The sequence below is a fragment of the Leucoraja erinacea genome, chromosome 25 (genome assembly GCF_028641065.1).
Source record: "Leucoraja erinacea ecotype New England chromosome 25, Leri_hhj_1, whole genome shotgun sequence".
Taxonomy (NCBI): Eukaryota; Metazoa; Chordata; class Chondrichthyes; order Rajiformes; family Rajidae; genus Leucoraja; species Leucoraja erinaceus.
This window is the reverse complement of record NC_073401.1, coordinates 31,146,831-31,170,973: the sequence shown is the minus strand read 5'-3', so window position 1 is coordinate 31,170,973 and position 24,143 is coordinate 31,146,831. Positions and strand designations below refer to the sequence as shown.

The 24,143-nt window shown below is 50.2% G+C and overlaps 3 protein-coding genes across 4 annotated transcripts in view; 2 read left to right on the top strand and 1 right to left on the bottom strand.

Moving 5' to 3' along the window:
* Positions 1-4: 4 nt before the first annotated feature.
* Positions 5-22,640, bottom strand: eif2b1 (eukaryotic translation initiation factor 2B, subunit 1 alpha). Of its 2 annotated transcripts, XM_055655471.1 has the most exons (10): positions 22,636-22,640; positions 6,375-6,421; positions 5,573-5,674; positions 5,199-5,335; positions 3,789-3,905; positions 2,943-3,055; positions 2,091-2,159; positions 1,890-1,965; positions 1,041-1,166; positions 5-163 (listed from the first exon to the last, which is right to left on the bottom strand). In XM_055655471.1, the coding sequence occupies exons 2-10, from the start codon at positions 6,385-6,387 to the stop codon at positions 8-10; spliced, it is 909 nt and encodes a 302-aa protein (XP_055511446.1). In that variant the 5' UTR covers positions 6,388-6,421; positions 22,636-22,640; the 3' UTR covers positions 5-7. The 2 variants fall into 2 exon arrangements, with proteins under 2 accessions (XP_055511446.1, XP_055511445.1); XM_055655470.1 differs by lacking the exon at positions 22,636-22,640 and having other exon boundaries at positions 6,375-6,525.
* Positions 6,524-17,291, top strand: gtf2h3 (general transcription factor IIH, polypeptide 3). Its single transcript, XM_055655468.1, has 13 exons — positions 6,524-6,575; positions 7,638-7,717; positions 9,134-9,240; positions 9,332-9,498; positions 9,584-9,646; positions 10,274-10,303; positions 11,532-11,560; positions 12,147-12,221; positions 14,034-14,087; positions 15,592-15,660; positions 16,472-16,607; positions 16,688-16,724; positions 16,923-17,291. Exons 1-13 carry the CDS (start codon positions 6,566-6,568, stop codon positions 17,008-17,010), a joined length of 945 nt encoding a protein of 314 aa, XP_055511443.1. The 5' UTR covers positions 6,524-6,565; the 3' UTR covers positions 17,011-17,291.
* The window catches only part of tctn2 (tectonic family member 2), a 27,953-nt gene continuing 26,390 nt past the window's right edge, over positions 22,581-24,143 (top strand). The window contains exon 1 of the mRNA XM_055655472.1: positions 22,581-22,701. Coding sequence (XP_055511447.1) covers positions 22,596-22,701 — 106 coding nt within the window. The 5' untranslated portion in view covers positions 22,581-22,595. The remainder of the gene's footprint in view (positions 22,702-24,143) is intronic.

Sequence of the window (24,143 nt, the reverse complement as noted above, 5' to 3'; positions counted from 1 at the left end):
CCCATTATCACAAATATAGTTTAATTAATTCATCACTAACAGCAGAAGGGGTGAGCACGCCCAGATCAGTGAACAACAGGGTAATGAATGACGGAGGAGTGTAGTCCACTGTCGGGTGTTCCTCTGCAAGGTTCTTTGCTGACTTCAGTATCTCCGCAGTGTACTGCAAAATAAAAGCCTTGTCACAATAAACAGCATTGGGCAGCCGCAGCACCTGCAGCACAGGTCTACAGTGGTGCTGAATCTTCACCAGAACACACACTAATCCCGTTTGTTTCTACACATTTTAACCCAGATCCCCATCAATTCCAAGCTAATACCACTGCCTCACTCACTGCCCCCCAAGAGCCATGATGTGTTTGAAGCTGAGGAAGACGCAGTGACTCTGCCCACCCCACCCACACTCAACAAGCAACAGAAATAAAACATAATAATAATATCTTTTATTATTGTCATTGCACATAGGTGCAACGAGATTTGGGTATGCAGCTTCCATCCGATGTCATAACTTAAACAACTAATAAAATTTAGATTTAGATACCCCGAGAACATGGTTTATAAAAAGAACAGTAAAACAGTCTAAAGTGCAAATGTGTCTGTGCGACGTGACCATCCGAGGGAGACAGTTCATGGGGGAGGGGGCACTCAGCAGGGCCGGATCAGAGCAGCTATAGCTCTGGAGATGAAGCTGTTCCTGAGTCTGGAGATGCGGGCTTAGAAGGCCTTGTAACGCCTGCCGGAATGTAGGAGTTCGAACAGTCCACTACAAGGTTGTGAGGAGTCTTTATGGATGCTGATGGCCTTCCTGAGGCACCATGTGTGGTCGATGCCCTCCAACAACATACTGTTGTTGGCAAAAAATGAACAAGAAATGGAAACATTCTTAAGCAGAAACTAACATCAGTGAAAGTAACGGTAGACAAAAATTCAGGAGGAACTCAGTGGGTCAGGCAGCATCTATTAGAGAACCGTGATCTAGTTGTCTCAAAATATTGACCCAAAGCACAAAACAAAGGCCATTGCGAACAAATGCTACTCACCTTAAATCGATCGGGAACATCTTGCTGATTGAGGGGATAGAGTCGGACAAATTTAAAGCTCTCGGCGACCACATAGAAGGGCTTGTTGTGAGATTTTGCACAGACTGCCATCTGGTATGTCCCGATCTGCAGAGAGAAAACCACCAGCTGCCCTTTCAATGGATGAACTTCCTTCCCGTATCGTGATTATGTTCCACAGAAACACGGTCCGGACTAAATCTAAATTAGTAATCGGCCAACAAAATTAGTTTAAAAATAACACTTTTAGTGCTAGGATATTAATTTTGGAATTGCTGTGGTTTTGGACGGTGTAATTGGGAAACTTTACAACAAATTGTGTGTCAGGACTAAAGCCCATCTCCCTACGGCTCGGAGCCCTCTGTACAGCGCCCATCACACAACCGGGGGAAATCCCCGGGGCAACAAGATAAGACCAAGTCATTTAGGGATGATGTTCAGCCAAAGATTAATCTAAATCACCATCGCAATCTCCCCCAGAAATTGGAGATTGACAAGTTGAGATTGATAGGTTGAGATGACAGACACGTTATCCTCGGTGCAGAGGGACATCCTCAGGGATGGGAGGGCCGTGCATGGACAGAGGAGATGGTGGGGGCAGCATTGTGGAGCTCAGGAACCAAAACCGTGATTGAATGACGCAAAGGGTTGAACGGTTCCTATTCCAGACTCTTTCCTTGACTCCCGTGATGAGAGAGCGTTAGATTCAGTCGGGAAAAGACACAAGTGCCGGAGTATCTCAGCAGGTCAAGGGGCATCTCTGGAGCACACGGATAGGTGACATTTCGGGTCAAGACTCCTTTTTCAGACTCAGTACTTGTGGAACGTTACCTTGTTAATGATCCCTCCGCTCTCCACTACCCCTTCAGCCCCGACCAGAAGCAAGTCCACTTTCTCCATAATGTACCTGCAACCAAAGAAAGACGATTGTGTGGGGAGCCAGAATACAGCGATGTATTGCGGATAATCCGACTGGTTTAAACGTTGTGTGAGTAACATCCCCAGACCAGTAACGAGCGGTTGCCCACTCACCCCACTGAGGCATCAAGGATCACAGTCACTGGAATGTTCAACTTCTTCAGACTTTCTGCACTTTTAAGCCTGGAAGACAATAAATCCGAGAACGGTTTGAAACTTTCATTTCAATAAATTTCCGATTCAGCCTTTAACAAAGTAGCATTCCCAGGAGAAAGAGCTGGATGTATTAGGCTTAAAGCTGAATCCCCAGGAACAGAGGAAATTTACTACGGGAGGCATGGGGCTTGTTGCCTGGAGCAGTCAGTTACCAGGTGATTCTGGAGAAGCTCGGTCACTTCTTCCTGGAGTGAAGCTGGTTTATAAGCTGCATAAAATGCTGGAGAAACTCAGCAGGTGAGGCAGCATCTATGGAGCGATGGAATAGGTGACATTTTGGGTCGAGACCCTTCTTCAGACTGATGTGGAGGTGGGGGGGGAGGAAAGAAGAAAGGAAGAGGCAGAGACAGTGGGCTGTGGGAGAGCTGGGAAGGGGAGGGGAAGGAGGGAGAAAGCAGGGACTACCTGAAATTGGAGAAGCCAATGTTCATACCGCTGGGGTGCAAACTGCCTATGAGATGCTGCTCCTCCAATTTGTGGTGGGACTAACTCTGGCCATGGAGGAGGCCCAGGACAGAAAGGTCGGATTCGGAAGTGCTGAGCCACCGGGAGATCAGGTTAGTTAGTGCGAACGAGCGGAGGTGTTGGGCGAAACGATCGCCAAGCCTGCGCTTGGTCTCACTGATGTAGAGCAGATGTAGAGCAGCTGACACCTAGTGCGTATCCCATATCAGAGGTGGGTAGATGTAGACTAGAGAGAGAACAAGTCACAGACGCTGGCCAGGAGTTGGTCCTGAGCTCTGAACTCACCCTGAGGAGTCGGGCTGTGATTCTGTGATATACACACTGAAGCGTTTCTTGGCTCTGGCCGCTCTCTCCAACACTCGTAGCACCACCCGCGAAGAGGAATGCGTCAATATTTTCTGAGAAAGAAGTGGAGGTGGATTATAACAACAGGCAGGATTTTTAGGACTGGGGACAATTCTTCCTGATCTCAAGTTCATAAATGATAGGATCCGAATTAGGCTATTCGGCTCATCGAGTCTACTCCGCCATTCAATCATGGCTGATCTATCTTTCCCTCTCAACCCCCGACACCATTACTAATCAAGCCCCTATCAATCTCCGCTTTATAAATACCCACAAGACTTGTCCTCCACAGCCGTCTGTGGCAATGACCTGACGTAACAAAGTACCGGATGAAGGGAGTGAATCTAAAGGATCCTGATGCAACCCTAGGGCCCTGTGTGGTTATTCTGTAAATGTCAGGGGATGGGATGTCACATCTTCATGTTTGGAAATGCCAGGTTATAATTTTGTTTTCACAAACACTAAAAATAACTGGAAGTGTAAAAATCTCAAAGAAAGGAACCAATTGGATTTCATACGCATTACGGCCTGGTTCAGTCATTTGAAGGCTGCGGATCGAAGTAGAAATTGGTGGACACTGCCGCTCCATCACAGGTACTGACCTCCCCACACTGGAATGACCTACAGGAAGCACGGCCTCCAAGACCCACATCATCAAAGACCCAAACCACCCTGGCTATGCTCTCATCCTGCTGCTATTATCGACAAGAACAGCCCAGGTGCCTGGCAGTGGGACAAGGGCAACCAGGATTCGATGCATCTTTGCACAACCCATTCCATACTCACAGAGCCGTCACTTATAAACGCGTGACACAGGTTCGCAATCTTCTTCCTTGAAGCTGAAATTCTTTCCAAGTAAAGCTCCCCTCGGTCTATCATCGTCTTTTTGCATATTGAATAATCCTGAAACACAAACGTTTAAACCCAGTTAATGGCAATAACAGGTAAGTATTCTCACTAACATCAACAGATACACCATAGACAGCACACTGTTGGGACGAATCACAGCTTGGTTTGGCAACAGCTCTGCCCAAGGCCGCAGGAAATTGCAGAGAGCTGTGGATGTAGCCCAGTCACAGACCAGATTCCCCACCATCTACACTTCACACTGCCTCGAGAAAGCAGGCAACATACACACTGCCTTGAGAAAGCAGGCAACATAATCAAAGACCACTCAAGCAACTGCAGATGTGAAGCTGCCTCACCTGTACATGGGCCAAGAAACAAGACTTTAAAAAAGTGTTGATTTTTAAAATTTTATTCCCACATAAATTCCGTGGAGTTACTTTAATTCTAGTCTCCGATTTTTGGGTGGGATGTTTTTGTGAATGTCCATCACCTGCACAATGCCAGACAGCTCCCATTTTAAGCATTAACACAGATCAGGAACAGAAAATTATTTCCACTCTATGTGCATGGAATGTACTGTCTTTCACCAGTTCTTTGGAAGAACAACAAAACCAACATAAAAGTATCAGCAGCACTCAGAGACAGACACAAAGTGCTGCAGTAACTCAGCAGGACAGGCAGCAACTCTGGACAGAAGGAATGTGTGACGTTTTGGGTCGAGACCCTTCTTCAGACTGGTTAGGGATAAGGGAAACGAGAGATTATAGATGATGACGTAGAGAGATAAAGAACAATGAATCAATGATATGCAAAAAAGTAACGATGATAAAGAAAGCAGGCCATTGTTGGCTGTTTGTAGGATGATGAAAATGAGAAGCTGATGCAACTTGGGTGGGGGAGGGATCGTGAGAGGGGGAATGTCAGGGCTGCCTGAAGTGTGAGACATCGATATACCAGTACTCGGAGCTTGGACTCCTGTCCTATTCTGTCCACTGTTACTGCAGATAAACGGGTGAGAGCCGGGTCTCTTTGTTGGTCGGCAGATCCTGGACTTGTGGTCCAAACTCTTTGCCGAGGTTTGTGATCAAGGATGGGCTGGTGTCCACACACCAGTGCTGCTCCGCCAGATCACTGGCAAACACCTGGCCTACAGTACACACCAGCGGCAACTCAAAGCACCTCACGAGAACATTATTAAACAATATCTTACATTGGGACATGCATGCAAGAACAGGAAAGGTGACGAAAAGATTAGGCAAGAGAGAGGTTTCAGAGTGCAATTGAGGTGTGGGGGGGAGATTCCATTGGCCACATTCAAAGACACGGAGAAACCGCGGAGATACACACCGGATGTTCCAGGGATGTCAGGCTGATAAAGCGGAGGAAGAGTTCACCGCCTGAAGACACGGCCACTGACGAGTCCACACTGCTGAGGATTTTTATAGCTGCCTTCAGATTCTCTCTCAGCCCCTGGAGGGTCTCGCCTAATTTCAGAATCACACACACACAGTAAATTTGCAGCTTTATTCCTACAGTGTTCATATTTCTAGACCAACCATGCAGCATTTATCCAATAAAAACTTAGCACATCCTGCCCAGCACATACATTTCCCGGTTACTTTATAAATTGTATAATTGTGAAGCTTGTGAGAGTGGACAGTTCATTTAACTGTCACAATAAATGAAACACAGGTGCAGAAATTAGTTATAAACTACATTACCTTTGTCTCTCTTCAAAAACTCTAGCAAGGTGCGAATGGCAGCAACTGCAGATGCAACATCTTCATTCTCCCTCATTTGAGTTTTGAAATAGTCTACAAGCTCTGCAAAGGTTGGGTTGAAGCACAGACAGGCATTTATTTATGGGGATTAGCAATCAACATAAACATTCAATTCATTGATAACTCCCTTGGCCAGTAGAACATGCATGCCCAAAGATCCGCTCTATGATCTGTGTGCATGCCTGCGTAGGCTGAGGTGGGCTGATCACAAAGGCACCATAATGGAGACAATGATCTGGTCCAACAATGATATCTATCCACATCCGATCCATTGCATCACGGATCACCATCCTTAGCACAAACTCAAGGGGCCAGCCTCACAGATCCCGTGTCAACGACAGCAGGTCTGGTGCCCAGGGACTCACCCCCTGACACCATCTACACCTCGACAATGTGATGGAACTCTCCACAACGTGTCTTGCTGTATCTCAGGACACACAAACCTCTAGTCTGGGTGATTACATTAACATTGCAAGCGATTAAAACCATCCACGTCAATATCTCCCCCGAGTCTGGGCTCCCTCTCTGGCTCCCTCCAGCAGTGACCGCAGCACAACACCAGCCCGCGGCAAGTCAGTCTCCCCGAGACAAGACATTTGGACAGGTCCGCGGATGGGCAAAGTTTACAGGATGTGGGCGACAGGACGAGCCTAGACGGGGCAGAAGAACCCCCCCCCCCCCCCTCATCCTCCCCCCCCCCCCCCCCCATCCCCAGCTCATCACCCCCCCCCCCCCCCCTCACCCAGCTCATCCATCGCCTCCGGACGCGGGGACCCGTCAGCAGACGGATCGCTGTCCCGGTCTCTCCACTAACCCGTCCCCCGACAACCAGAGCGGCGGCGCCGGTCCGGGCAGCGAGGGGTCGCGGGCGGGGAACGGCACCCGGACGTGTGTCAGCGTCGCACCGGGGTCCGGGCCGGAAGCGGCGGGTCGATGGCGGCCGGTGAGTGGCGGCTCCTCCCCGCGTTCCCTCTCCCCGCTCCCCGGCTCCCCCAGCGCCCCAGCTCCCCTCCCCCCCCCCCCCTCATTCATCCCGTCAGCTCATCTCCCCGCCTGCACGTTTCCTTCTGCCCCCCTCCACCCACCTCCTCCTCCTCCTCTCCCCGCTACTCTACACCCTTCTCATCGTCTCCCCTCTCCCCCCTCTCCCCCCCACTCCCCTCTCCCCCCCCCCCCCCCCCCCCCACTCTCCCTCTCCCCTCTTCAACTCTTCCCCTCCGCCCTCCAGCCTCCTGCATTGCACCGTCCCCTCTCCCATTGTCTCCCAGCCACTCTACACTCCTCTCTTCCCCCTCCCCCACCTACATGCCCCCCCCCCCCCCCCCCCCCCCCCCCCGCACAGTCCTCTCTCCCTCCCTCCTCTCTGCCCCTCTCCCACATTCCCTCCTCTGTCTGTCTGTCTGTGACAGTCCGGCTGCCACGGCTGTGGCGAGAGTGACTGCTGCCTCAGCGGGACGTGTCTGGTTCAGACCCGCTACAGATCACAGATCTCACTGCAAACCAGTTTGAATTCTCAGTCATGATGTGGCTGATGGTTTTAAACCATCACTGTTGTGTTCCCCACTGACTGAATTCAGCAAAATAAACTACATCTTGTGCAAAAACCAAATGAACTGCTGGAGGGACTCAGCGGATCGAGCAACATCTGTGGGGGAAAGGAACTGTCGGGTTAGAGGGTTTAAGAAGGAACTGCAGATGCTGGAAAATCGAAGGTATACAAAAGCGCTGGATAAACTCAGCGGGTGCAGCAGCATCTATGGAGCGAAGGAAATAGGCAACGTTTCGGGACGAAACGTTGCCTATTTCCTTCGCTCCATAGATGCTGCTGCACCCGCTGAGTTTATCCAGCACTTTTGTCTACCTGTCGGGTTAGAGGGTTCTGTGGTGAAATGTGTGGTAGATGTGAATGAAACCAGGAGGAGGAGGTAGATGAAAATTGTCGCCTTCAGAGACCGTGACACTATCTACACCGGTCGACCACATATTCCTTTCATTCCCCATACAGATGAGGATATCAGCCTGCTTGTTATTGTGGTGGATGTTAACCCCGTTTGGTGGGGACAGCAGATCCTGAAAGAATCAACGGTAAGAAATTACATTGGAGCCACCTAACGTTGTTTAATTTAAATGATAATTTTCCTTCAGAAGATGTTAACAAGTTTACAAACCAAATGGTTGATAGAGACGACAACAACAGTGAACTCTGATTCCTGAGGCACAGGCCTCCAATCTAAGTAATGTTACTGGAGATAATGACACGCTTCTGAAGACCACAATAGGTTCTTTAAATCAAGGTGTCGGTGAGACTGAATGTTCAGTTCCACTCTGTTCCCCACTTCCTCTCCCCCACCCCTCTCTCCTTCTGATCCACCTCCGATCCTCCCATTTTCATCCCCTCTCCCACACCCCCAAGCCCCCACCCCATGTTCACCCGCTCCACTCCCCCAGTTCTGTGTGATCTGACCTTGCAGATGAACTGACCACGCGGGACTAAGTCTTGCCAACATCCATGGAGACCTCTGCCACTCTACCCTTTTTCATCGCCTGCTCAAAAACAATTGTTGAGTCATGATTTTTTCCTTATAAAGCCATGCCGACTATCCCTAATCAGTCCTTGCCTTTCCAAATGTAGGTGGATCCTGTCTCTCAGAATCACTTTGACTTTCTCTACTGAGATGAATACAAATATCGATAATCCAGCCTGTCACCATCGCTTACACAAACCGCCAGTTTATTCTGATGAAAGGGTTTTCCTGGGGTGTGCATTGTGGCTTGCGTGATACCTGTGGAGTTTCCCACTGGATACCTGTGTGATACCTGTGGAGTTTCCCACCATTGTTGGGGCACAGAGAGCTGTTGACATTCCCTTAAACACAAAGTGCACCAATCTGCAGTGTTGCTTAGTTTCCGTGGTTAAAGTTGTCAATATACATTAATAAAAGAGTGCTGTTGTCACTGATCTAATGCTCAAGGTGCCTCATTATCAATGTTTAGTCCACCCACAATCTGGGCGACATTTTCCTGAAATGGGGCTCGAACAACGTGCTCGGTAAATACTGATGTGACGTTCCCACTTGGTCACTCTGCAAGCCCTCTGCCTCCACTGTTCCTTGACAAGCCTCACCTACTCTACAATCCCTTCTCTGGGTCACAGCTCGATCTCTCTGTATTTCTTTCCACGATTCCTGCCGCTGTACTCATTCTCTCTCTTTGACGATTTGTTTCCACTTTACTTCCCCAGTTGAATTTCCCCTCATTAATCTGGTCATCTCTCCTCTTTTTCCTGTATTTTAATCTCTGGTCATCCTTAGGTTCATTTCCTTCCCCTTCTATCAGATGTTCCCTCAGCCTCCGATGCTCCAGAGATATCCAAGGCTTTCCCTCTGCGTTCATGATAGTTTCCACGCTGCATTATGGAGCATCTGTGGCCTCACAACTGACATGCAATCTGTGGGTTTGTGTTTGGACAACTGAACTGTCGTGGTTTCTGCCTTGTTTCAGTTCACGCTGTCAAAATGCATGGACGCAGTGCTGGTGATGGGAAACTCACACTTGGTCATGAGCCGCAACAACAGACTTGCGATGATCGCCAGTCACAGTCAGGAGAGGTAAGACAGCACCAGAGCTCCCTGCATGCAGCTGCTGCACGGGGATGGAGTGGGAATGGGATCCAGCTCTTTATGCTTCTTGTTTCTGCAGCCGCTTCCTGTACCCAGGCAAACAGTGGAAATCGGGAAGCTTTGCCGAAAGTAGTGAGAGCAGTTCTGCAGAATCCTCTTGGTCGGGTAGCAAGGATGGAAAGTATGAGCTCCTGGCCTTCGGAAACGACATTATCACCGAGGAGATCAAGGACCTGATGGCAAAGAGTGAGTTGGAGCTTCCAACAGACTCGCACACACCCTGCCTGTGTTGTGGCTCCGTGTACTTGACATCCTCTCCTTTATGTTGCAGCTGAGGTGAGAGCACATCTGACAGAGACTCTGCTGGCCGGATCTTTGGCAAAAGCACTTTGCTGTATCCTTGCTCGACAATCTGTGCCTTTCTTGTGTTAATGACGTCACGGCCAACGTTTCATCGTCTGTCGATGTTTGCTTGATGCCATGTATTGTGGCCTCACTACTGACCACACTGGGAAGATTGCAAGTTGCTAATTGTTGAACAGTTTCTTGTCTGATCCGGTTCCATCTGCCCTCCACACCTCCCTAATGCTTCCCATCATTATACGAAGGATGGACCTGACCCGAATTGTCGCCTGCCCGTTCCCTCCGTACATGCTGCTTGACCCGCAGAGTTTCTCCAGCACTGGGGGATAGATTGCAATCTTATCTCATCACTAGTTTTCCTGCTGGTCATAGTTGCGACACAGAACGTTAACGGGGAAGCAAATGTCTGTCAGCTGCCAGTCGAAATGTGAACCTTGTGCAGGTGTTCACTCCTACCGGAGATGTTGTCCCACATACACTTCTTTAGCTGCCCTCTGACCAGCGCATACACACCTTCAGGCATCCGCGCTGGAAATCCACCCAGTCCCGGCTCATTTACTGGAGCAACATTGAGCTGTTGATTCCATTGAAACAGGAATGTTTACGTCTAACTTCCATGTTCTCATGCTGTTGTTTATCTTAATGCTTCTGATACAAGATATTCACAAAGTGAATAAAGAACTAGATGGTACGTATATGTTTGCTGGATGTTACGTGTATGTTTACTGGATGTTACATGTATGGTTACTGGATGTTACATGTATGTTTACTGGATGTTACATGTATTTTTATTGGATGGTACATGCATGTTTACTGGATGTTACATGTATGTTTACTGGATGTTACATGTATGTTTACTAGATGGTACATGTATGTTTATTGGATGGTACATGTATGTTTATTGGATGGTACATGTATGTTTACTGAGACTAAGGCTGTGCTTTCCTTAGTTAAGAATGATTCACTATTAAAGTCAGATTGAATTGAACAATTGACAGCTGGATTCTGATGCTGTTATGCAGGCTGCTCGTTTCTCCAAATGGAGGCGGTGTGAATGAAGAATCCAACGCAGTCTCAACACTCCCGATGCAGGCGAGAATGATGATAGTTAGAGAGTGGTACAGCAATGAAACAGGCCCTTTGGCTCAGCGTTTCCATGCCGACCATTGTACAAGGCATGTCTCAGGCAGGGCTTTGAATGCTCAGTCACTGGGCTGCCCTTAACTCTTATCCTGATACCCACAAACAACAATTCTGACAAAGAGTCTTTGACCTGATACTTTAACCTTGTTTATCTCTTCCTAGACGCTGCCTGATCTGCTTACTCAATGAGCATTTTCTGTTTTTATAACTTAATAATGTTTGCTGATTAAACAAGTTATGGGGTAGATAAAGAGAGACCGTATCTTTGATGGAACACAAAATATAGGCAGAAATGTAGAATTCGAGCCAGGCCAAGCTTACACCCAAATGCTGTGAGGATTTGGAACTGACGCTGGGATCAATTGAAATATAAAAACGAAGGTGGGTGCATTTTGCAGTCCGGGTGGTGAGGATCCTGGAACTGTGTAAATGGTGTTCAGGGAAGGTTCCTGTGAAACATCACCATAGTTTCTCTCTCCCACACAGTGCCTGATCTGCTGAGTATTTCCAGCATTCTGTCTATATTTCAGATTCACAGCGTCTGTCTGCAGTATTTTGTGGGCGTACGATGGAGTTCAGGTGTGAACTTGCCTCAATAGAGGGGAGGAATGGCCTCGCCCTAATCCTGTGACATTTCACACCATGTTTATTTTCAATTTAAGCTCTGAATGCGTGTGTGACAATATGCAGATTTACGAATAGTGGATGTATTTTTTGTAACTCGCAGTTTGAACTTTACAAATCTAATTTTATTTCTTTTCTACCAAATGCAGCCATCCATGAGCTGAAATCCCGAATCCTGGTAAGTGTTCTGCCTTCTGTGACTAATTGTGAAGACGTGTAGCTGTTGTATTGTGGGGGTGGATTGTTACATTGCAGGTGTGGCCTAGGGATCTGATGGGAAACAGACCTTGGATGTTACACAGCCCCCAGCCTGAGGGGGGGGCAGGGAGCACACGAGGCTATGGTGTGGGAGGGGCGGTAAAGAGGGAGATGGGGCACAAGTGACCACGGAGTCAGGAACCTCGCTGTGATCAGACGACTGAACAGTCCACCCATAAGCTCGGATGCAGGCCCGATCTTACAGCCTACATCATTGAGGTCTTGGGACTTTTTCTCAGTAACGAATGCTATAAAGCTTCTGTTTTTTCTCGGTACTACCCATTGTATTTGTGTAGGTGTGATGGTATATTATTATACATCATGATTGCATGTTATGATTTGACCAGGTAGCGCACACAGTTTTTCACTGTACCTCGGTACACGCGACATTAATAAACAACACCACTCCGCTGCCACTAATCACCTGCAGGGCCTTTTCCCCACACTGCAGCTCAATGTGGAGATGATGTCAGACACGTTTAGATTTGTCGTTTGTTTCTCCACAGGTTATTCAAGCGGCTGAAGACTCTGCAGCTCAATACATGAATGTTATGAACGTTATCTTTGCAGCACAGAAACAGGTTGAGTTTTAAATGTCACCCATTCTTTCTCTCCAGAGATGCTGCCTGACCCGCTGAGTTACTCCAGCACTCTGTGAAACGTCACCTATCAATGTTGCCCAGAGATGCTGCCTGTTCCGCTGAGTTACTCCAGCACTCTGTGAAACGTCACCTATCCATGTTCTCCACAGATGCTGCCTGACCCGCTGAATTACTCCAGCACTCTGTGTCTATCTTTGAGTATTTTCTCAGTTCCTTTTCCCAGAATGTTCAGGTTCAAGTTCAAGTGAGTTTATTGTCATGTGTTCCTGATAGGACAATGAAATTCTTGCTTTGCTTCAGCACAACAGAACATAGTAGGCATTGACTACAAATGTGAGTTTGAACATTGATTCAATGTGTTGATGGAGGCTAAACAATGTGTATGTTAGGAGCTGACAGCTCTTGACATCCTTTCTGAAGTCACTGGTGTACAGGGAGCCTGGTGTGTTTGTGCACAGCAAGATCCCGCAGTTGCAGGGTGAAACTGAGCAGATGATTAAATGTTTCAGCTGTTTTGATTGAGGGATGTGTTTGGATCAGGACATGGATGATCAGGAATTGTGTGGACAGGAGAGAGCCGACATGGTTCATATCTCTCCAAACCCTTGGCCACAGCTGCTTTCCCTCAGACCACGGCCAGCATTATACTGACTGAGTCACGCGTGACTCCAGCAATGAATAACATCTCCCCTGGTGAACAGTTTGAAATTCCAGCTGGCCCAGTGCAGACTGAACCCAGTGAAGCAGGGAGCAGTTGTCATGGTGCAGCTTTGGAAGGTGTTGTGAAGGTCAGTCCACACACCATCCATCCCAAAGGCCAGTCGCTGGCTTCATTTACCGGCAATGTCATGTCACTGCAGTTTCACTGTCAATATATTTTTATCCTTCGTTTGTTACAAAATGCTTGTTAATTTCCCCAAGATATTAAAGCCTTCAGTAAACAGTGAGAACCATTCTATTTAATGTGAGCACTTGTTCTGGGTCCTAATAATATTGGAGAATCTCTGTCTGTTACATCTGCTGACATTTTAGTTACACAAGTGAGCTGTTTAGTTTGTTCGAATTCTGTAGGAAGGAACTGCAGATGTTGGTTTGAAGAAGTCTGAAGAAGGGTCTCGACCCGAAACGTCACCCATTCCTTCTCCCCAGAGATGCTGCCTGTCCCGCTGAGTTACTCCTGCATTTTGTGTTTGGATTCTGTGTGTGAGCCTGAGACATAGTCTCAGTGCGGAGTAATCCCCTCTCTGGGAGTAATAACCATAGCCAACATTTATCATAGTGAGAGGGTGGGAGTGACCATAGAGTGACTTTCAAGAGAGAGCTAGATAGGGCTCTTAAAGATAGTGGAGTCAGGGGATATGGGGAGAAGGCAGGAACGGGGTACTGATTAGGGATTATCAGCCATGATCACATTGAATGGCGCTGCTGGCTCGAAGGGCCGAATGGCCTACTCCTGCACCTATTGTCTATTGTCAGTATTTATCACAGTGAGAGGGGAGGGTGGGAGTGAGCCTCCTTGTCCTGTGTCAAAGCTGCCGACCCGAAACGTCGCCAATTCCTTCTCTCCTTAGATGCTGCCTGGCAAGTGCTGGTGAAAAAGCTGTGGAAATTTATACTTGTGTAAATAAAATGTTAACGAATGTAAGTTGCACCAAATGCAGGCAGAACGTTGCTGGAGCTCACCTGCGTTGTGTGGATGGTGCGATGCTAATGTTGGAGGAAGGGGCTGGTTGCTGCGCGGAAAATCCCCCAAACCTTCCGAAGTAAACATGACCATTCTTCTGCTTTCAGAACATTCTGATCGACGCGTGCGTTTTGGACTCTGAATCTGGCCTCCTCCAACAGGTAGGTGAATCTGCTCGGCACTGGGATCTGTCTGCCTCCCTCAAGTAAGGTGACAACTTTACTAGGCTGCAGCTCGGGACATCTTGAGTGCTAGAGGAATTCTGTGGTCCTGATCAGTCTGTAGACAGGTCTCGACCCGAAACGCCGTCTGTCCATTCCCTCCACAGATGATGCCTGACCTGCAGAGTACCTCCAGTACATTGTGCTTTGTTTAGGATTCCAGCATCTGCAAATCCTTTCATAGAAACAGAGAAACATAGAAAATAGATGCAGGAGTAGACCATTCGGCCCTTCGAGCCTGCACCGCCATTCAATATGATCATGGCTAATCATCCAACTCAGTATCCTGTACCTGCCTTCTCTCCATACCCCCTGATACCTTTAGCCACAAGGGCCACATCTAACTCTTAAATATAGCCAATGAACTGGCCTCAACTACCTTCTGTGGCATAGAATTCCAGAGATTCACCACTCTCTGTGTGGAAAATGTTTTTCTCATCTCGGTCCTAAAGATTTCCCCATTATCCTTAAACTGTGACCCCTTGTTCTGGACTTCCCTAACCGGGAACAATCTTCCTGCATCTAGCCTGTCCAACCCCTTAAGAAATTTGTAAGTTTCTATAAGATCCCCCCTCAATCTTCTAAATTCTAGCGAGTACAAGCCGAGTCTATCCAGTCTTTCTTCATATGAAAGTCCTGACTTCCACGGAATCAGTCTGGTGAACCTTCTCTGTACTCCCTCTATGGCAAGAATGTCTTTCCTCAGATTAGGAGACCAAAACTGTACGCAATACTCACCAAGACCCTGTACAACTACAGTAGAACCTCCCTGCTCCTATACGCAAATCCTTTTGCTATGAATGCTAACATACCATTCGCTAACATACTTTCCTGGTACATAAGCAATATTCTGAGTTGCACAAAACAGTTCAGTTGGTCTTTGGGGGTGGAGCTGGATTCTACCAACGTGAGGACGGATATAAAGTGCTGGAGTAACTCAGCGGGACTGGCAGCATCTCTGGAGAGAAGGAATTGGTGACGTTTCGGGTCGAGACATTTCTTCAGACGGCCCAGTAGCCGCCCCTATCCAGAGATCTCTGTTCCGGGTCAGTTTCACTATAAAGTGGCACTGTCTGTCGATGGGGGGGGGGGGGGGGGGGGGGGGGGGGGGTGCCGGGGGGGGGGGGGGGGGAGGTGTGTGGGGGGGGGGGGAGGCATCGGGGATGGGGCAGGTGTGTGTGAGCGGGGGGCAGGGGCGTGTGGCGGGGACAGGTGTGGGACAGAATGTGGGGGGGGGCAGTGTGTGGTGGGGGGGGTTGGGGTGTGTGGGGCAGGTGTGGGGGGCAGGTGTGTGGCGGGGGGGGGGGGGGGGGGGCAAGGTGTGGCGGGGGGGCAGGGTGTGGGGGGGGCAGGTGTGGGGTGGGGGGGCAGGAGTGTCTGTCTGGGGGGGGGGGTCGGGTTTCTGTTCGAGGACAGTTCACTCTACTGCCTCTTCTCTCTGCAGGCTGCGGATATAACCGGAGGATTATATTTAAAAATACCACAGTTGCTGGCACTCACACAGTATTTGCTGGTAAGGTGAATGTGTACATGTGTGAGCCGTGCTGCGTGGCTTGTGTAGTCTCTCTGGACGGGGGGGTGGGGGGGGGGGTGGGGCAAGGGGTGAAGATGCGGAAGAATTTGGACATGGGCTACACTGCTGTGCTGTGTGTGTGATCAGGCACGCGTCTGCGTGGTCAGATGCACACGTGCTGTTTCCAGGGGGTGTCGGGGGGGGGGGGGGGGGGGGGGGTGAGATGAGTGTGTGTCCATGGGTATCTGGGGGGGGGGGGGGGGGGGGGTGGGAGATGAGTGTGAGTCCAGGGATGTTGTTGGAGGGGGGGAGGGGGGATGAGCGTGTGGCCAGGGGTGTGGTTGGAAGGAGGGTGGGAGATGAGGCCAGGATTCTCAGCTGAGCTTCAGAATATTCAGGGCTCCCAACAGTGGGAGTAAGATGATGATCTGCAAGGATCTGTCCTCTCCTCCAACACTGTAGTTCATCCTCCCTCCCATTTACATTCATTGCTAAATATCACAGTTCCCTGTCCGTGTCTTTTAAATGTGTCACTTGCTGCAGTGATGTTGAGGGCCTGCTCAGAAGCCTTTGCTGGATCTCCCTGTTCTCTTCATACTTGTGCACGACTGTAAGATGATCAACGTGGGAATGGATGGAAGTCCGATCGTCATTCATGTTCCTTATTCCCTGACCTGCTTCTCCCACACTGATGTAGTAGAGGCTTCATGTGCTCCTGTACAGTGTGTGTAAATGGTTGAGGAGTTGCATGTAATGCTGTGGCTGCCTGTGTCCCTGCCCCACTCACTCCCTCCCTCTCTCCCGTCTGCAGTGGGTATTTCTGCCGGACCCGGAGCAGAGATCGCAGCTCGTGCTACCACCGCATGTCCACGTGGACTACAGAGCGGCCTGCTTCTGCCACCGCAACCTGATTGAGATCGGCTATGTCTGTTCCGTCTGCTTATCGAGTGAGTGTCAGGCAGCTTCACCGTTTAGCTCTTTCATTTCTCCTTCTACTTTCCAATGACAATCTCTTTTTACTTTTCAGTATTTTGTAACTTCAGCCCCATCTGCACGACATGCGAGTGAGTATTAATGGCTTGGTGTTGGGGGGGGGGGGTCGGTGATGAGTGTGTGTCCAGGGGTGTTGAGGGGGGGGGGGGGGGGGGGGGGGGGGGGGGGGAGTCGGCTATAATGTTCGGTTATGATGGGCTGAGATGCTTTGCTCCTCTACACTGCATTCCATCGTGATCTGTGAGGATATATTTTTGTTTTAATTCCAGGACTGCTTTCAGGATTGCCCTGCCCCCTGTGCTGAAAGCCAAGAAGAAGAAACCGAGGCACCCGACACTGAACTATCTGGCCAGCTGATGCCAGTGAAGCAGGTTCGATGCACACTGCTCTCACACCTGCCTCAGGGCCCCACTGGAATCAGTCAATGTGCCCATACGCTGGTCACAAAACGCACACTCCTTCCCCCGTTGCAAGGAGGCCAGGAGTTTGTTCTGACTTGGACATTAAACTCTGGGTCTTGCACTGTAGTGAAACACACACACATCTGCAAACTCTGGGTCTTTTTCACCACTCTGTCATTTTGTAAATGCTTACATCTATAAGATAATAAACAGTACGTCTAGGACTGTGGAAACCTACCTCAGCATTGTGAGTACACATAACCTCTGCTCCCTGCTTTTCTCTTTCCCTGGTTACTACTTGGATTGTATCTGCTGGAGTCCAAGGTTGGTACCAGCAAGGTGGGGTGTGAACAGGGATCCTCTTCCTGTCCCAAGACCACCCAAAGCAAAAGCCAGTCTGGGAGGTGGGGAACTGGCAGGAACCTGTCTCCTGGTCTGGGGGTGGGAGGAGCAAGTTCGGATTGCTCAAATGCATTCAAGGCTCCGAATGCGGATGCACAGAGCCCCAACGCACAGCGTCATTCTGGGCCAGTTGGCCATTCTCCTGTGGAGAGGTCCTGCCCAGTGCTGGGAATGTGGGAATCGCCTGCATCATTTCCTGCATCACTCCTGATCTTGGATCAGACTTTGTCCAGTGTAGTTGCTGACAGTCACAATGATGTTAGTTTTAGCCTTGAACACAAACATTGGGGGAATGTGTCTGACAGAGTTCAGGACCGGAAGACAAGGTCTCTCACTAATTGCTGGCGCCACTCTCCTGTTTGTCTCAGCTTTTTACCAGAAATTAACCAGAAAGGATAAAATTGACTGCATTCATTTGGTGAAGAGTTGTGTTTATTATTTACTAGTTTGAAGCAGAAATCATTGGTTAATATATGGGCCACACCAGTGTCAGAGAAAGTGAAAATCAGCATTGGATTCCTGGAACTTTACAGACGATCCTCCACAGAGTCTGGCAATAAACTCAATGGGTAAGAACCCAAACATATCCACGGGCCACACCAGGGTCTCTTTACTGAAAGAAGCATCTACTGCTTTATGTTAAACTTCAAAGCCTGGGGTTGCAGTCTGGAGATTGGGGAGAGAGCGTGCATTCCTCGAAAGCTTCTGACATGAACAGGTGCAGGTGTTTCTGGTTGTCAGCTCAGAAAAGTGAGTGTTTGAAACCTGAAGAAAGATGAAAAGAGAATGTTGTTTATTTCAGAGTTCAGAGTGCAGTGACACGGATATTTGTTCTTCACAAACCGTCCTGAAGAATTAAAGGAAGAACAGATAGAGGAGAGAGGATACAGAGGGGGCTTCCTAGAATGTGGGCAGCAGGGATGATTCTTGATTAGTTAGTATGGGTGTCAGGGTTTATGGGGAGAAGGCAGGAGAATGGGTTTAGGAGGGAGAGATAGATCAGTCATGATTGAATGGTGGAGCAGACTTCATGGACCGAATGGCCTAATTCTGCTCCTATCACATGACTTAATAGTATCCTTGCACAGAAAGTTAGCAACAAGAAGAGCAAGTGATTAGGAAGGCTGAAGGAATGTTGGACTGCTGATGAAACATCATTAACCACAGATGCTGACTGACCCACTGAGTGTTTCCGCTATTTTCTATTTTTTAAGTTTTTATTTTTGTGTATTGAAAAGTAATGAAGTAGCAAAGTATTTAAATAACTGAGATGCTGGAGAGACCCCACCTAGTTATTGTGCAACGTTTTGATCACCTTATTTAAGAATGGATATAATTCCATTCAAGCCAAAGTCGCAGGACAGAAATAGGCCCTTTGGCCCAACTTGCCCATGCCATCTATGTTGTCTACCCGAGTGAATCCCATTTACTGCCAGGGACGGTGCGGGATAGGGATGTTGGACAGTGCAGCTGTGTGGGGAGGGGGAGAGGCTTGGGACGGCGTGGGGGAAGGGTGTGGGATAGGGATACGGGAGGGGGATGTGGGAGGGGTGCAGGATTTGGGACAGTCCATGGTGTGGAATAGTGCAGGATGTGGGATGTTGGACAGTGCGGCTGCGGGGAGGGGTGTGGGACGGAGTGGATGGGGGGGGACGGGAGTGGGGGAGGGGTGGGGGAGGGGAGGGGTGGGGGGGGGGTGTGGAATGGAGTGGGGGAAGGAACAGGGGGTGGGACAGAGGGTGCAGGGGGGGAGGGGGTGTGGGGGTGGGGGGGGGGACAGATGGGGTACAGGGTGTGGGGGGGGTGGGATGGAGGGGGTGCAGGGTGTGGGTGTGGTGGGGGACAAGGGGGTGCAGGGGGTGCAGGGTGGGGGACAAAGGGGGTGCAGGGTGTGGGAGGTAGTGGGGGAGGAGGGGGGGACGGAGTGGGGGAAGGGTGTGTAGGCAGGGGGGGAGGGGAGGAGCAGGCTGTGGAGTGGGGGAACAGTCCATGTGTGAGGTAGTGGGATGGGGTACAAAGGGGGGTGCCGCCAGGTTTACAATCTAGCTGCGGTGTAGATGACCACCCACCTGTGGGAGTTTGGGTTGGGAGTGCGGGACAGCTCGGCCCTGGACGGGGAGCTGTAGACTTGTGCCTTTGGCCCCAGTGGGGAGAGAGAGGTTGATGCCAGAGCGAGTTGCCCAGGGAGATGCCTGCGAAGGATGGTTTGTGTTTGGCCGTGAGGGGGCAAGTCTCCTCCTCATGACAAGAGCAAAGTGCTGTCTCTCTTCCTTCAGCTACCGCATCCTCGTCACCTTCTGATTCTCCAGTCTCTGCAGGTTCTGGAATAGAGAACACAATAACCCCTTACTCAGCACCTCCTCTTCAGCCATGGGATCACTAAATACAGAATGTTGGTCAGGCAGCATCTGTGAAGAGAGAGAATGTTGACCTGAAATCTGGGTTCTGCTCTCCCAACAGATGCTGCCTGACCTGCTGCACGTTCTGTTCAGAGCCGCTCCCTCCCTCCCTCTGTCCGTCCCGCCCAGGTGTGGTGTGTGGTTCCCTCCAAACCTGTCATATCCATGTACCTGTCTAACTGTTTCTTAAACGCTGGGTTGGTCCCAGCCTCAACTACCTCCTCTGGAACTTAGTCCATACATCCACCACCCTCTGTGTGAAAACATTACCGCTCAAATTACTATTAAATCTTTTCCCCTTCACCTTGAACCTATGTCCTCTGGTCCTCGTTCACCTACTCTGGGAAAGAGACTCTGGGCGCCTACCCGATCTCTTCCTTTCATGATGTTGTACACCTCTGTAAGACCCCCCTCACCCTCCTGCGCTCCAAGGAATAGAGACCCAGCCTACTCCCGATAGCTCACACCTTCTAGTCCTGGCAACATCCACGTAAATATGCTGATTTTCACCAAAGATAGACACAAAATGCTGGAGTAACTCGGCGGGACAGGTAGCATCTCTGGAGAAAAGGGTCTCGACCCGAAACGTCACCCATTCCTTCTCTCCAGAGACGGTGCGTGTCCCGCTTAGTTACTCCAGCATTTTGTGTCAGTCTTTGCCCGGAGACGGGAAGTGTTGAACGTGAGGCTGTGGGAGTTTTACCCCGACATCCAGAAGAGACACAAGTACCTCCATCAACGTCCTCTGGTCCCTGATGAACTGATTGTGAAGGGACTTGGGAGCTGCCATGATGTCGGCGACGCAGAGAGAGTAGACGGGGTCGTTCCTGCACAGGAAGGCCACGGACAAACCGAGCCTGGTTGCCGGTGGCCGCGGCTCCGGACAGCGGCGCCAAGGAGCGGCCATGGGACAGATAGCAATGGATGGAGGCGGCAGAGCAACTGTGGTTGGGACCCGCTCACTCACAAGTCACTGGTTCGTGTCATTCTACGTGTTTTATGGGTGTTAACCATTAGCCGAGGGATGAACAAGTAACAGCTTGTCCGCCTTATATTGCCGGCTGGTCAGCGGGGGCCGGATCAGTGAGCGCTGGGAGTGTGGGTTGGTCACCACTGGCCGCGACCACAGTAACTCTGGACAGACAGTCTTTGTGTCCATCTTCCTTCCTACACAATAACTCTGGCATCAGGCCACCAGTAGCGAGGGGAGGGTAGAGGTAATGAGGAGCAGGGAGGGGAGGAGAGGCCGCCTTTGATGGATTCGACATTTACAGCCGATTCCCGGCAGGAGTGATGATCGCGGCCAAAACTTACACCAAGTTACTCAATAACCGGATCTCCGGGTTTTTAACAAGTGCGATGATCTAAACTCCTGGCGAGTTGTCAACGACCTGAAAGGTTGCCTCCCCGCGGCTGTGGCCCCAGCTGCTGATCATATATTTGATTTCCTGCATCAGCATCTTCCATCCAAAGCCCTCAGTGACTCTCACATTTGCAGGCTGAAGCCAGACACACAGCGCCGGAGTAACTCAACGGGACAGGCAACATCGCTGGAGAGAAGCAATAGGTGATGTTTCGGGTCGAAACCCTTCTTCAGACCGTCCCGACCCGAAACGTCACCTATCCATGTTCTCCAAAGATGCTGCATGACCTAAAACTGGAGAATTCAATGCTGTAAACTACCCACCCAACCTCTGCAAGTTCCCATCTATTGCCCCCAAATTTAGACTTGCCCCAAGTTAGAATCTTAACACTAACCCTAACCCTAATGCGAGGACCTTAACATGTGAGCCTGTCCTATCCTTCTCCATCAATACTTTAAAACCAATAGAAAAACAGTCACTGGTCTAAAGATTACACCACAATTGATGCACTTTTGTACTTGTGTATGATTGTGCTTATTTACAAGGTGGGTTGAGGGGCGACCTCATTGAAGCTTACCGTATCGTGAAAGGCTTGGATTGAATGGATGTGGAGAGGATATTTCCACTCGTGGGAGAGTCTAGGACTAAAGGCCATAGCCTCAGAATTAAAGGACTTTCTTTTAGGAAGGAGATGAGGAGGAATTTCTTTAGGCAGAGGGTGGTGAATCTGTGGAATATTTTGCCACAGAAGGCTGTGGAGGCCAAGAATGGTTCTTTTTAAGGCAGAGATGGATAGATTATTGATTAGTATATGGGTGTCAGTGGTTATGGGGAGAAGCCAGGAGAATTGGGTTAGGAGTGAGACAAAAGGATGGAAGAGTCGTAAGTTGTGAAGCTAGAGGAAGGAATTTAGGAAGAGGAGGCGGGGCGGTGAGGAACAGGTGAAGGGCAGGATCCTCCCAACAACTAGCAACCTATCACCCACCGCTGTTACTCCAGCACCGTGTGTCATTTTATTGGAAACCAGCATCTGCAGAGCGCTCCCTCCCCCCCCCCTCCCACAGCGCGGCGCTCCCTCACCCCAGCCCCCCCCCCCCCCTCCCCCCACAGCCCGGCGCTCCCTCACCCCAGCCCCTCCCCCTCCCACAGGGCGGCGCTCCCTCACCCAGCCCCCTCCCCCTCCCCCCCCCCACAGCCCGCGCGCCCTCACCCCACCCCCTCCCCCTCCCTCCCCCCACAGCGCGGCGCTCCCTCACTCTCCCTCCCCCCCTCCCACAGCGCGGCGCTCCCTCACTACCAGACTCATGCTGACGGCGCCATGGCAACGGGCCGCCATCCACGGAGCGCGCTGATTGGTGGCGAGCTGGCGCTGGCCAATGGGCGGGCGTGTAGGTGCAGGGTGCGGGGCCGCCATGGCCGCTGTGTCCGCGCTGCTCTGCTGCGGCTTCGGGTTGGTGGCTCGCGCCGCCGCCGCCGACCCCGGTCAGTGGGAGCGAGGGGATGGGGGCAAAGGGCCGCGCCGCCCCGTCTAGAGAGAGAGAGATAGGGGGAACGGGGGTAGAGGGTGGATCAGAGGGTGAGACCGGGTGGCGGGGATGACTGGGAGCTAGGATGGAGACATTGGAACCGGGGTTTGGGGCAGTGGAGACTGGGTGTGGAGGTGGTGGTGGTGGTGGTGGTGGTGGTGGTGGTGGTGGGGGGGCTGGGACTGTGACTAGGGGAGGGTGACGGGGGGTGTGTATAGATGAGGGAGTGTGGGTTTGGGAGGATAGCTTGGTCTAGCCCAAACATTTCAGCTCCTTGGGAAAGTCATTTGGGAGAGAATTCAGAAATGAGAGGTGCAAAGGGACTTGTGAGTGTTGGGGCAGGATTCCCAAAAAGTTAATCTGCAAGTCGAATCGGTAGCAAGGAAGCAAACTCAATGCCAGCATTTATTTCGAGAGGGCTTGTATACAAAAACAGGGATGTAATGCTGAGGCTTTATAAGGCGCTGGTCAGGCCGCATTTGGAATATTGTGAGCAATTTTGGGCACCATATCTGAGGAAGGATGTGCTGGCTCTGGAGAGAGTCCAGAGGAGGTTTACAAGAATGATCCCAGGAATTAGTAGGTTAACCCATGATGAGCGTTTGTCGGCACTGGGCCTGTACTCGCTGGAGTTTAAAAAGATGAGGGGGGACCTAATTGAAATGTACCGGATAGTAAAAGGCTTGGACAGTGGATGTGAAGAAGATGTTTCCACTAGTGGGAGAGTCTAGGACTAGAGGGTATAGCCTCAGAATTAAAGGACGTTCCTTTCAGAAGGAGATGAGGATGAATTTTAGTCATAGGGTGGTCTTCATACGTAGGGCGTGCACCGTGTGTGGACATAGCGCCGACGAACCAGTAGCCGAAGCAAAGAAGTCGAAGCCAAAGAATGGAATGGAAACGAGGCCGAAACGACAATAAACCATAAGAGTCCGAAGACAAAACGCCTACTAACCGAAAGGATGGGACGCCTAAATGCAAACTAACCGAAAGGGCGTTTCGTCTTCGGACTCTTTTGGTTTATTGGCGTTTCGGCCTCGTTTCCATTCGGTTCTTTGGCTTCGACTTCTTTGCTTCGGCTTCTTGTCTGTCGGCGCCACATCCGGGTAATGTGTGCACATCCTAAAGTTGTAGGCCAGCTTGTTTTATTTGATTGTGCACACCAGGTCGATTGCATTTGTCAAAACAGGGCAGACTACGTGAAGGTTGCAATCTCCCAACCCAATAGGGCGGTGAATCTGTGGAATTCTTTGCCACAGAAGGCTGTGGCAGCCAAGTCAGTGGACGTTTTTAAGCAGTGATAGATTCTTGATTAGTGCGGGTGTCAGGGGTTCTGGGGAGAAAGCAGGAGAATGGGTTTAGGAGGGAGAGATAGATAAGCCATGATTGAATGGCAGA

Coding starts and splice junctions, on each gene's coding strand:
- eif2b1 (XM_055655471.1), bottom strand. Junction 2,160..2,942: donor TCACAGCCCGACTCCTCAGG/GTGAGTTCAGAG, acceptor ATTGTCTTCCAG/GCTTAAAAGTGCAGAAAGTC. Junction 1,167..1,889: donor GCGGAGGGATCATTAACAAG/GTAACGTTCCAC, acceptor TTCTCTCTGCAG/ATCGGGACATACCAGATGGC.
- gtf2h3 (XM_055655468.1), top strand. Junction 12,222..14,033: donor TCTTTGCAGCACAGAAACAG/GTTGAGTTTTAA, acceptor TTCTGCTTTCAG/AACATTCTGATCGACGCGTG. Junction 16,608..16,687: donor CTGTTCCGTCTGCTTATCGA/GTGAGTGTCAGG, acceptor TTTACTTTTCAG/TATTTTGTAACTTCAGCCCC.